Raw genomic sequence first — 11,454 nt, forward strand, 5'->3', positions numbered from 1 at the left:
GGTTTGGGAAGTTAGAGCACTTTCGTTGCTACGAATGGGGCCTGCTCAAGACAGCTAGAATGGAAGCCACTTTCCACAGCAGACCGAGACTTCCTTAGCAGGAGGCCAGGTACTAAAGGGACCACATGATGTACTGCACAACACTCCTTCTCTTACTTGCTGCCACCCTGCTGTTAAAAGCACAGCTCTGGAGCCAGACTATTGGTTCAACCCCATGTACACATCAGTCTGTGAGGCCTTGGGAAGACAGTGCCTGCAGTCTGTATCTGGCAAAATGAGGGCCTCACTCCACAGTGCAGTTGTTGAACCACGAGATCATGTCCCAGGTGATGCTGAAGTCTGAGCTCCACCTGCACCCCAGTAGCAATGCCTGTGTGCTAAGTCGGGGCAGCACCGAGTTGCCTTGGGGACACCCGGGGAGCAGCTGACACCATGCACAGATGGAGGCAGGGCAACCCTCCAGGTACACACTGGGCCCTGAGGAAGTACAGCGGTACAGCTGGGCCTCCCTGCTCTCCTGCCAACAAAAACATCAGGGCTGTCCCATCCCTTCTCTGCCCAGTGTGTCCTCTTCAGTGGGGAACCTGAGCGAGAGATGCTGGGACTGCAAAGCCTCTGGCATCACTGCTTCTTGCATTATGAGGAAAAGCTTGTGAGAGAAGCCGTGCCTGCAGGACTGGCAAACACCTGTTTCTCAAAGGTAAGGGCCAGTGGCCCTTCTGAGCCATGTTTCTGACCACTGTGGTTCACCCAAAGACCTCATTCCGTCCCTGACCTGTTTTCACGTTGATCCTGAACTAAAGGGCCTCGTCTACCAGCCTTACAGACACATTGGTACACGGAGCTAGAGCAAGACTGAAAAAGCCACACAGAACCAAGATGTGAAAAAGTGCTACTCCGGGGGACTGTGGCTCTCCTAGCAAGCCACCCTGTGAAGGGCTGCAGCACCCGGCTTTCTTACAGGCGGCCCACCTCTGGGGTTTTGCTCCTTCTGCCTGTAGCAGAACAACCAGTGATGAGCACAAACTAGACCTGGCACCTTGTCTATTTGGCCCATCTCGGCTCGAATTCCTGAGGTGACCAAGCCCAAGCCACCTAGCCTCTAATCCGTTTCTGAAACAGCAAAGTAAACTGTGGCTAACTAGGTCGAGAGCTCAGGAGCAGGAAGGGTTTGGAGAAGTATGTCAGACATGCGCAGCCACCCTGACACACGGTGCCTGGTGGGAGGTGATTCCAGACATGGCAAAAAGCACCATTCCGGTGGCAACTTTGGGTTCTCTTCCCTTCCAGGCTGGAGTTGAGAATAGCAAGGAGACTTGTTTACTTCCAGTCTGTTTATGTCAACGTGAATGTTTCACTATGAAACAACTGACTCTCCATAAGACACAGGGCAATATGAAGTATAAGGACCCTAAGAACCCCAGGCTTCCAGTCAGTCAGTCTTCACTCTCCATGGGGACAATGCAGAATGGAGACCACCTAGAAACAGGAATTCCTCCATTCCCTTTCTCCCTCCATACTCTGCGTGGCGTCCCCCATCGTTTAACTAAATGTCCTTAACTCTCATTTCCGCAAGCGGGACAGGGTCGTATCCTGACTGGAAGGTGGGCGTTTGGGGCGTTTCCGGTTCTCAGCTGCTACAGGCAGCACGGCGCTCACAGGTCAATAGTTCCCTTCGCTTTGAACTTCTTTGCAGACCGCTCACTTGACCGCAGCTGGAATTTGCTCCCGTAAATGTAGGAAATAAAATCATCTATTTCCACAGTGAATACACAGTTTAGCTTGGGGATAACTGGAAAACAAAAGAAAAAAAAAAGAAAAAAAATGAGAGGTGGAAGAAACCCTGTTTACCTTTATGTAAAATAGGCAGGTATTTCAAAAAAAGTTCACGGAAGAATTAAAGACAGTGTGTCGGGGGAGGGGGAGGGGGCAGAGTCATGGTGCAACAGACAAAGCCATTGTGTGCCATGTCAGTGTCCCGTGTGGGCCCTGGCTGCTCCACTCCCAATCCAGCTAATCCAGCTCCCCGCTAACAGCTGAGGAAAAGCAGTGGAGGATGGCCCAAGTGCTTGGGCCGCTGCCACCCATCTGGGAGATCTGCAAGAAGCTCCTGGCTTTGGCATGGTGAGGGCTAGTCGTTGTGGCCATCTAGGGAGCAAATCAGCGGATGAAAGCGCTCTCTCTCCCTGTCTCTCTGTAGCTCTTTCAAATAAGAGAAAGATCCTATAAGGGCGTTTGGTGTAGTGGTTAAGATGGCATTTTTGGCTCCCAGAGTCAACAATGAAGTGCCTGGACTTGAGTTCTGGCTCTGCTTCCAATCCAGGTTCCTGCTAACGAGCATTGTGGAAGGCAGCAGTGATGGTTCAAGCACAGGGGCCCCAACCACGCAAGTGGGAGACCCAGACTGGGTTCTGTGTGGTTGAAGCAGTTGGTGGAGGTTCTCGCTTTTCCAAGTAAAGTGAAAATGGGGGGGGGGGGATTTGAAAGATAACGGAAGACTCCTTGTATTATTCATAAAACACTTATATTAAGAAGTAAGATAATAAGAAACGAGGAAACCCAACCCAAAAGTAGCACCACAGGACTGTCTGTGACTACCCATGTTCCAGATATATCTCAGCCTCGTTTTCAGAGCCAAAGGCTATGAACCAAAGTTCCAGCACTGGAACTTGCCAGGATGTTCTGCAAGCAGGTTTTTTCATGTAACCTTTAGCTGTGCTTATAGCCTGGGCTTAGTGGGACAGGAGGAACTCTGACACCATTTCCTGAAGCAAAGAACATCTAGGGACATGGACAGAAGCAGTAAGCAAAATCATACTCTAAAATTAAAGCTAACAAACAAACAAACAAACAAAAACCAAAAAACCCCTGCAGCCATTGTGGGAATTCTCTGGCCTTGTGTGAGAATACGGAGACCACCGTGTGTCTGTCAGAGCACTGCTGGCCACCAGCAGACCTCCAGTGTCACCACCCAGGGCACAGCTGCTGGGGCTCGGGCTCTCCTGGGGGCAGCGGGCTTTGCTCAGACAGGATCCCAGATATACCCAGGCCACTCAGGGTACAGGCAGGCAGTTCTTTCTCTGGCTGGGCTCCTAGCTGTGCACACTGCTGCCTCTGGGGAAAGCCATGGGTGAGAGAATGGCTCTGCAGGCTGTGATGCTGCTGTGATGCTGCTACTCAGCAAACCCAACTCGTTCTTAGAGCCCTCAGGGAAGCGGCAGGAAGCAGCTGCGAGCTCTGCCCCCCTGCCCTCACACAGTGTCCCTACCTTTCAGGTGATCTTCCTTGGTGATAATCTTGAAGACATGCTTTGTTTCCTGTAGAAGGATTCCTGTGACGCCCACATAGGAGGGGCATTTGGATTTTGTGACTGAAAAGAAAAAGACAGTGCAAGGCTCAGGTCCCTGGTGCCGGCAGAACCTTGGTTCAGGGTGCTGGTGCCACGTGGTGAGCCTCAGAGGGCAGAGGCTCCCTAGCTGGGGAAGGGGCCACACCGGGCGAGACCCTAGCTGCCCAACCCCTTGCCCCATGTTGCCGCCTCTGGCTTGGCCTGACTTCATGTGCTCTCAGAGCTGACAGTCCCCAGCCATTGGGAAGGATTCCCCAGCCACTGGGAAGGATTCCGCAGCCTGGAGGTCAGGGCTGTACCCAACACCCTCAGGGCCATCTGGCTGTGCTGAAGAATGCAAGTGTCACTTACAGAGTCTGCACGAGCACCATCCATGACACACTCCCTGTCCTGCCATAGTTACCCGGCTGCAGTGATGAGAAGTGGGCCCCAGCACAGGCAGCAGGCCCTCAGCTGTACATTGCCTGTACATTGTCAAGACATGCCCTGAGTACATCCTGGGTGCTTGGCCACAACCCCAAATGTGGCAGTCTGGGAGCCTGCTCTCACGGAGTAGACTGCTGATGCGGGCAGCAAGGGGTGTGCAGGACACCATGGACAGTTGTAGTAAGTGTCAAGAAGAAGACAGGGATAGGGGAGTGTGCAGAGGCAATAGCCTTTAGGATGGGCATGTCCTTGGGAAGAGCAACATCTGAGGAGGAATCCATGGAGTAGACACAGGCCCTGGGGCAGGGCCCAGCCTGCCGCGAGAAGCATGGAGGAGCCATGGCACTGGGGCCTTCTAAACCACAGGAAGCAGCCAGAATTTTACATGGGGCAGTTGTCAGGAAGTTCAAAGGGAGGAAGGGCATGGCCTGATTTCTTCCGTAGGGACAGGACTGGTGTGTGAGCCAGGGTAGGGTCAGGGGCGTCTGTGGGCATCTAGAGATGCTAGGGCTTTGTATTCAGGTGCCCAGGGACCAGAGCTGGGGTCAGGAAGGAAGACGCTGTCACGCTTCCCAGCCTTGTGGCTCATGCAGGCAGGGTAAACATGGGTACCACCAGGAGGTGGGAGAGCCAAGGGAGCAACTGAGTCTGATGCCCACGCACATGTGAGTGCAGGGGGAGTTTAGGGAAGGTCTAGCACGCACATCTCAACTTGGGAGCTGCCAGTCACTGCTGACAGGCGAAAGCATGGCACCGGATGAAAGGGCCTCTGTATGTTCAGGGTGAGAGTCAGCAGCTGCTGGTCCGTGTGGGCACCCACGGAGACCCTATGTGAAGGTACAGAGAGGCCATTCGGCTTCCATCCAACAAGCAGTCTGACCAGCTAAAGCAGCTGTCCTCAGCTCCAGCCCTCGCTGCTGGGATGTGGGAACGTCTCCAGGAGCCCGCGGCCTGCAACACGCTTCGCAATGCAACCCAAGCATTGCGCTGCCATTGAATGATAGCGGCAGCATCTGGACGGCCATGTGCTCTTAGGTAAATTACCTGAAATAATAGCTCCATGAAGATCTGCCTTTAACAGCTTGGCTTGAATCATCTGGGGCTGCCTACAAAGCAAACATAAGTCCCTAGTTCACAGCACGATAAGGAATCTGAGAGCAACAAATGAGCCTACACATTTCTGCAGCTAGGCAATACGATTCCTCAGCCCCACGGCTGTGTTTACAAGATCTAAGACTAAGATGTGTCCCAACGAGCAAGCTTCAGAAACGACTCACGTGTCTGGCTTGAGACCGTTGCACAGGTCCCGGATATACTGCTTCCAGAGCTCATGTAGAGGGAGAAAGAGACTGTACCTGTGAGAAGGCCAGAAACAGGCAGTCAGGCATTGTGAACGCGGGATTCTAACACTCAAACAGCACAAAGCTTGGTTTGGTGCCATCAGCAGTGGCCTGGGATCCTCTGGGGTTGGGTGCCAACCTCAGTTCCACAGTTTACTGTCTGACTGAAGCAAGCAGCTTCACTTCTGCTTACGGGGAAAATTTCCTGAGACTAAGCTTCTTACGACCAAGGAAAGCAAGGCATGGCTCTTTGCCCTGCCTCACACCCCTATCCTTCCTGAAGGCTGGATGCAACCACAATGGCTGGAACTCAAGCAGACATCTTAGACCATGAGGACCATGAAATGAGGTGATGCTTGGGTTGCTGACGGCTGTGGGCCTGCTGCCACAGCAGCTCAAGGTGGAGTTCACTGGACTTCGTATCACGAGGAATAAACTTCAGCCATGCTTCCATCACTGTTATTTCAAGTGTTCAGGCCCGTGAAGTGGACCCGAGTAAGCCGTCAGTGAACAGGCACTGCTAGTTTTCATGCAGGTACCTGCATCGCGGAGCAGGTCTGTCTGGAGGCCGAATGAGCTGGTGGGAGGGCCCTGGAGGCTTCCCTCTGAGGCTCTCACCTTGTCTGCCAGCAAGCCCACTAACGTGAAGCCACAGGTCAGAGAAGTGAGAATCAGAGCTCAAGCCCACAGTGAGCTCTGGGTGTGAGGACCTCAGGGAGGCGAGGGCAGGCGGCGGCCCCTTCCCCAAAGGGAGCCCACATGACTTTGTCGGACTGGTCATGGGCAGACGGCATACTCTGAATTTTCTGGGGAGGCCATCTGGCTCTAGATCTCTGAGCAAAGGCTACACACGGTCCTGAGACACGCAAACTCAGCACTGCAGCCAGGAGAGGCGGGATGTGGGCCAGAGGGAGGAAGACACGAGGCAGCCCTTTCAGAAGCTTCCCACGTGTGTAGGCATCATCTTTCTCTGGCAATAAAATTCCAGTGGGTAATTCTGTCCGGTGCTATTAAAAGCTCCTAAGAGTTATATATTAAGAAACATCAGTTCCTTTTTTCTAAGAAAGCTGAGAGACAAACATCCTGTTGCCATGGGCAACAGACTCACTTATGGCACTGGTCTGTTAGTTATGCCTAGGACAGAGCCAAGCAGTAAGCGCTGCCTCTCACCAAGCCTTGTTATGACAAGGCTGACCCAAAATTCAAATTGGTAAAGGAAGGCTGCCCCCTTGTGGCAGACGACAGAAAGGTTGCCTGCTCGGGAATCTGGCTCTCCTCCTGAACACTGGGCCCAGCAGTGGGCACTGCCCGCAGAAAGGCTGGGCTTACCTCTGCTGCTCTGGCTTGATGTCAAAGAGCCGCAGATCCCTCCTCTGCCTGGCAGACAGGCCTTTGGATTTCTTCTTCTTGTCCTTTTTCTTCCAGCGGGTGAAGTACTCCAGGACCACGGCCTTGCGATGCAGCTGGTTCTCCCGGGCCTGCTGGCTCATGCCAGGCGTGCTCCGCTTCAGGAAGGCCTTCACGAAAGCCTCGGCCCGCTGGGCTCCCAGGTGCTGCATGGAGATGAGGCTGTTCTAGTGTGGGACCCTCAGGACCCCAGGTACACAGAAGGTGGGCTGCCTGAGCTAACCCATCTGCCTACCCTCCGACACTCACATCAACTCTCTGCCAAGTGTTTGCCATTCACAACTGCCAAGCTGTCACATCTCTATGTCTATTCAATGACTGTTGGCCACATAAGGACCAACTTCCTGTCTTGCTCCTCTGAGGTTTCTCTGACGAGGATAACAATTGTTTACATTTGGAAGCAGACCTGGGAGGCTTGCCTCAGCCGTGAGGGGTGTGACGCCTCATACCAGTGTGAACAGCAGGAAGCCGGTGCTCCCGACTAGGCCAAGCTCATGCTGCCACTGGGGCCTGCTGGCTGTGAGTTGCCAGTCCTGTGGCCCTGGTTTGACTCTGTGCCCACAGCCCACAGGCAGGAGCCATCAGGTGCCCCTTGGCCTGTGTTCTGGGCAGCACCACGGAGTGAATGGGCACAGATTCTGAGAGGACTTGGGACACTCTGCCATGATTGTGAGTGTAAGGACTTATTCCAATATCCCACCCTGGACCCTGCGCCATTTCTTCTTCCTCACAGCTCACGGGATTCGCGCCAGTCCAGCCATCCACAAATCAGATGTAACCTGGCATTCCACCTGAGAATCCCACCCCCAAACCCCCAGCCCATTCCCTAACCCCGCCCACTCACCAATCATCCCCAGGCATTTACCTGCAGGCACTAATCCCCTGAGGCCTGCCCTCAAACCCCCACAATCCCCGCCCCCCCTTACACCTTCCGGGCCTGGGCCTACCTGCATAAAAGGCCCCAGGTGTTTCCTTCTGCCTCTTTTCTCCTCCTGACCTCCACTACCTCCACCTTGTTCCTGCCCTACTGGAATAAACCTCCTAAGATACCTCATTGCGTCTGGTGTTTTCAGCTCACGGTAAAGAACCAGGTTGCGAGAATTAGCTGCGCGTAAAGTATCTTAATATCGTATAACCTAAAACTAGAACTCTTACATTCTTTTAAATAACTAACAGTGAGTGAGTCCTGTACCCCACTGGCATCACTGGCCGTTAAGCTGGAGTTCCAGCAATCTGCTGCTCCCACAGCCCTGGTCCTGCTCCTTGCAGAGGCCTGCCGCCTAGCTGGGGCCTTTCCCAGGCCTGTTTACACCATCCAGGCTGTGTACACAGTCTGAGAGCAAGCCGTCCCTGGGTACTGTGTACGGAGCACTTTCCTCCCCTCGCCCCCCAAGGGAGGCAGGAATCCTCAGGGCAGCTCACAGTAGGCACAGCAACTGTGTCTGTTCCAGCTTAACTTTACATGCGAAAGACTAGTTCCTGCGCCATCAACACGATCACTACTGGAAGGCAAATGGCTGACTCTTCTTAGTATATCAGGAGTCCCTCTCAAGGGGCAGCCACAGAAAGGTCTGCTGCTCATTCAGACTCTCTGAGCCACAGGTGGAAATTCTGTGCAAGCGACAAAGGATGCTGCAGCCTCAGGATGCAAGCTGCAAATTCCACTTAGGGAATAGGACTTTGCGTAACAAGGGCAAACAAGGGCTCCCCAGGGCAGGTCTCAGCTGGGCCTGGGAGACGGCACAGATCATGAAGTGCCTCCCAGGTTATCAAACCTGACTTTGGCACTAGGGAAAGGAGGCTGTTAAGTGAGGCAGGTCCCCAGAACAACACAGTCTGGCCACGCCTGGAGTGTCAGCTGCAAGGATGTGGGAGAGGACAGCTGCTCCGGAACCCAATGGAGTGACCCTTGCCATCACCTCCCAGGATGCTCCCACACCTCCAGTCCACATCCTTACCTCAACGTCCCCTTCTTTCTCCTCTTTCTGAGGTAGGCCATGGTAGATTATATCTGCAGGAGAAAAGAATAAAAAAAGGTGTGGTTATGAGATCCGGGACACAGCCGTGTTCACCTAGGCAGGAAGTGCAAAGCACCAAGGCGTCACGCGGTACCCTAGAAGACCCAAGGCTGTGGTTTCAAGGGCGCCTCCCAGGAAGCCGGGGTTGTGGTGCACTGGGTGAGGCTGCCACCTATGACACTGGCATCCTATACAAGTGCTGCCATATACTGCTCCACTTCCTACCCAGCTCCCACTAAGGGAAAAATGGTGGAAGACGGCCACGTGTCTAGGGAAATCTGAGTGACGTTCCTGGTTCCTCAGCCCGCAGCAGTCCTGGTTCTTGCGACCACCTGGGGAGGGGGAACAATCTTTCTCTGTGTTTTCTCTCTCTTGTAACTTTCAAATAAATAAATTAGTTTTTTTTTTCCCCCAAAGAGTGCTTCTAAATTTTAAGGGCAAAAGAACTTTGGGTTCCTACTAAAGTGTGGATTTTGGGTGCCCATCCCCAAATTATGCATTTCTAAGGAGTCTGAAGATGCTACTGCAGGTGTGTGGATCATAAAGTGCCAAAACCCTAAGCTTGAAAGTTGCTAATGGAGTGGCTCATTTAAAATTATGTGTGGGCCCAGCGTGCTAGCCTAAAGTCTTTGTCTTGTACGTGCCAGGATCCCGTATGGGTGCCAGTTCATGTCCCGGAAGCCCCACTTCCCATCCAGCTCCCTGCTTGTGGCCTGGGAAAGCAGCAGAGGATGGCCTAAGGCTTTGGGACGCTGCACCTGTGTGGGAGACCTAGAAGAAACTCCTGGCTCCTGGCTTTGGATCAACGCAGCCCCAGTCATTGCAGCCACTTGCGAAGTGAATCAGTGAATGAAAGATATTTCTGTTTCTCCTCCTCTCTGTATATATGCCTTTCTAATTAAAAATAAATCTTAAAAAAAATAAAGCTATGTGCTATAGCTGCCTAGGATACATGCTGGAAACCTTGTATTTCATTGAACGTAAGATGTTTAAACAACAGTTTTCACATTTTAGTAACAATGTAGAAATGTATGTCCTGAAATTGATGGTGTCCTGAATTGGTAAAATGCAGCAGGTCTTTCTTCAGTCTCAAAATTCATTATTAATCAGTGTGTTTTCAGTTTCTGAAAGCATACATCCTCTTGTTTCTTACTCACTTGGTCTAAGACAGAAAGAAAACTGTGGCTTGGCAACGATACTGTGTGAATGGTAAGGAGGCGACAAAAGTGGGGCTGCAAGATCCAAAGACAAGAAAACCTGCTTCACTGCTTTACAAATCCCATCTGCGCTCTCACGCGTCCAGCCCGCACGTCTGACCAAGCACACCCAGGGGCTCTGGGTTTCATAGTCTCACTCTTCAGCTGCAAGATGGGGATTACAAAGCAGGCAGCAACCTAGCATGGTCTCCCCACGTGTGACTGCCAGTCAGAGCAATGTAGCTTCGGATCTGGAATCCTTTCTGTAATGCTACTCATCTAACCCTTGTTGAACACTAGCTACCTGCCAGGCATATGATTAAAAACTAAGCATGGGGTCCCGGTGCGACAGCCTAGCCCAGCGCAGTAGCCTCACCGTGCAGGCACCAGGATCCCATATAGGCATAGATTCATGTCCCAGCTGCCCTGCTTCCCATCCAGCTCTCTGTCTGTGGCCTGGGAAAGCAGTCGAGCGCAGCCCAAAGCCTTGGGACCCTGCACCCGTGTGGGAGACCCAGAAGATGCTTCTGGCACCTAGCTTTGGATCAGCTCAGCTCCAACCATTGCGGCCACTTGGGGAGTGAATCAGCTGATGGAAGATCTTCCTCTCTGTGTCTCTTACTCTCTGTGTATTTGACTTTCCAATAAAAATAAAATAAATCCTTAAAAAAAGAAAAACGCAACAACTATGCATGGATGGTCACACTATACTCTGTACTAGCCTCTAAACAAGGTATTCCTATTTGTGTATACGAAAAACAGAACTGGGCCCGGCGGCATAGCCTAGCCGTTAAGTCCTCCCCTTGCACACAGCACCGAGATCCCATGTGGGTGCTGGTTCTAATCCTGGCAGCCACACTTCCCTTCCAGCTCCCTGCTTGTGGCCTGGGAAAGCAGTCGAGGGCAGCCCAAAGCCTTGGGACCCTGCACCCGCGTGGGAGACCCGGAGGAGGCTCCTGGCTTCGGATCGGCTCAGCTGTGGGGAGTGAACCAGATGGAAGATCTTCCTCTCTGTAAATCTGACTTTCCAATACAAATAAATCTTTTTTTAAAAGCCGGGAAGCTCTGACAATGCTGCTAAGTTGTTCGCACGGACCGGGAGTCGGGACAGCACCAGCCCCTCGGGGAGCAGCACCCGGGCCCCGGTCACGCGCGTTCCGGGATGCCGACGACCGCCGGGTGGAGCGAAGAGCTGCTCCCCGTCCCCTGCGGCCACAGGCGGCACAAGTCCCGGCCCTGCACGGCTCCCGGCTCCCGGCCCTCAACCCTCGACCCCCGAGCTCGCTTACTCTTCATTCTGCGGCCCTTCCGGTGCGCTCTGATGACGTCAACGACGGGTGTCACATCCGCCCCTTTCCCCCACGTTGGTCGGCAGCTCTTTTTCGCCGCAGCCTCCCTCGTGGGGTACACGGCTCCTTTGCACCCAAGTCCACACGACCCGACACGCGAACGTCTACACTCACTCCTACAGCCAGCGGGGTTATGGTTTGGAGATGGCGCTCGCGGTGACGTCACGACGCGCGCCTAGCGCGAGGCGCATGCGCTCCAGCGCGGACTGAGTGCGGCGCTGGCGCTGGCAGCGGGCCGGGCAGTGGCGGTGGGCTGAGGGCGGGTGGCTGGTCAAGTGCGACAAGCCGCCCTGAGGAGGACCAGAGGGAAGGTGTCCTTGGGAGAGGCGCTGTGGGGTCGCTGCCCGCTGCTGTGCCGGCGGCCACGGT

General features: G+C 53.5%; 1 protein-coding gene across 1 annotated transcript; it reads right to left on the bottom strand.

The window, feature by feature from the left end:
• Positions 1 to 236: 236 nt before the first annotated feature.
• POP4 (POP4 homolog, ribonuclease P/MRP subunit) lies at positions 237 to 11,212 on the bottom strand. The gene is made up of 7 exons (XM_040976498.1): positions 11,026 to 11,212; positions 8,481 to 8,533; positions 6,445 to 6,668; positions 5,053 to 5,130; positions 4,820 to 4,881; positions 3,269 to 3,370; positions 237 to 1,792 (listed from the first exon to the last, which is right to left on the bottom strand). Exons 1-7 carry the CDS (start codon positions 11,030 to 11,032, stop codon positions 1,656 to 1,658), a joined length of 663 nt encoding a protein of 220 aa, XP_040832432.1. The 5' UTR covers positions 11,033 to 11,212; the 3' UTR covers positions 237 to 1,655.
• Positions 11,213 to 11,454: the final 242 nt, after the last annotated feature.

The sequence above is a fragment of the Ochotona curzoniae genome, unplaced genomic scaffold (assembly GCF_017591425.1).
Source record: "Ochotona curzoniae isolate NIBS_2020 unplaced genomic scaffold, NIBS_Ocur_1.0 contig_2699, whole genome shotgun sequence".
Lineage (NCBI taxonomy): Eukaryota > Metazoa > Chordata > Mammalia > Lagomorpha > Ochotonidae > Ochotona > Ochotona curzoniae.

Bases quoted from the DNA above. Each gene is read 5' to 3' on its own strand.
- POP4 (XM_040976498.1), bottom strand. The intron at 5,131-6,444 runs GTAAGCCCAGCC...GCCTTCTCACAG, and splicing joins ATCAAGCCAGAGCAGCAGAG to GTACAGTCTCTTTCTCCCTC. The intron at 3,371-4,819 runs GTAATTTACCTA...TTTTCTTTTCAG, and splicing joins TCATGGAGCTATTATTTCAG to TCACAAAATCCAAATGCCCC.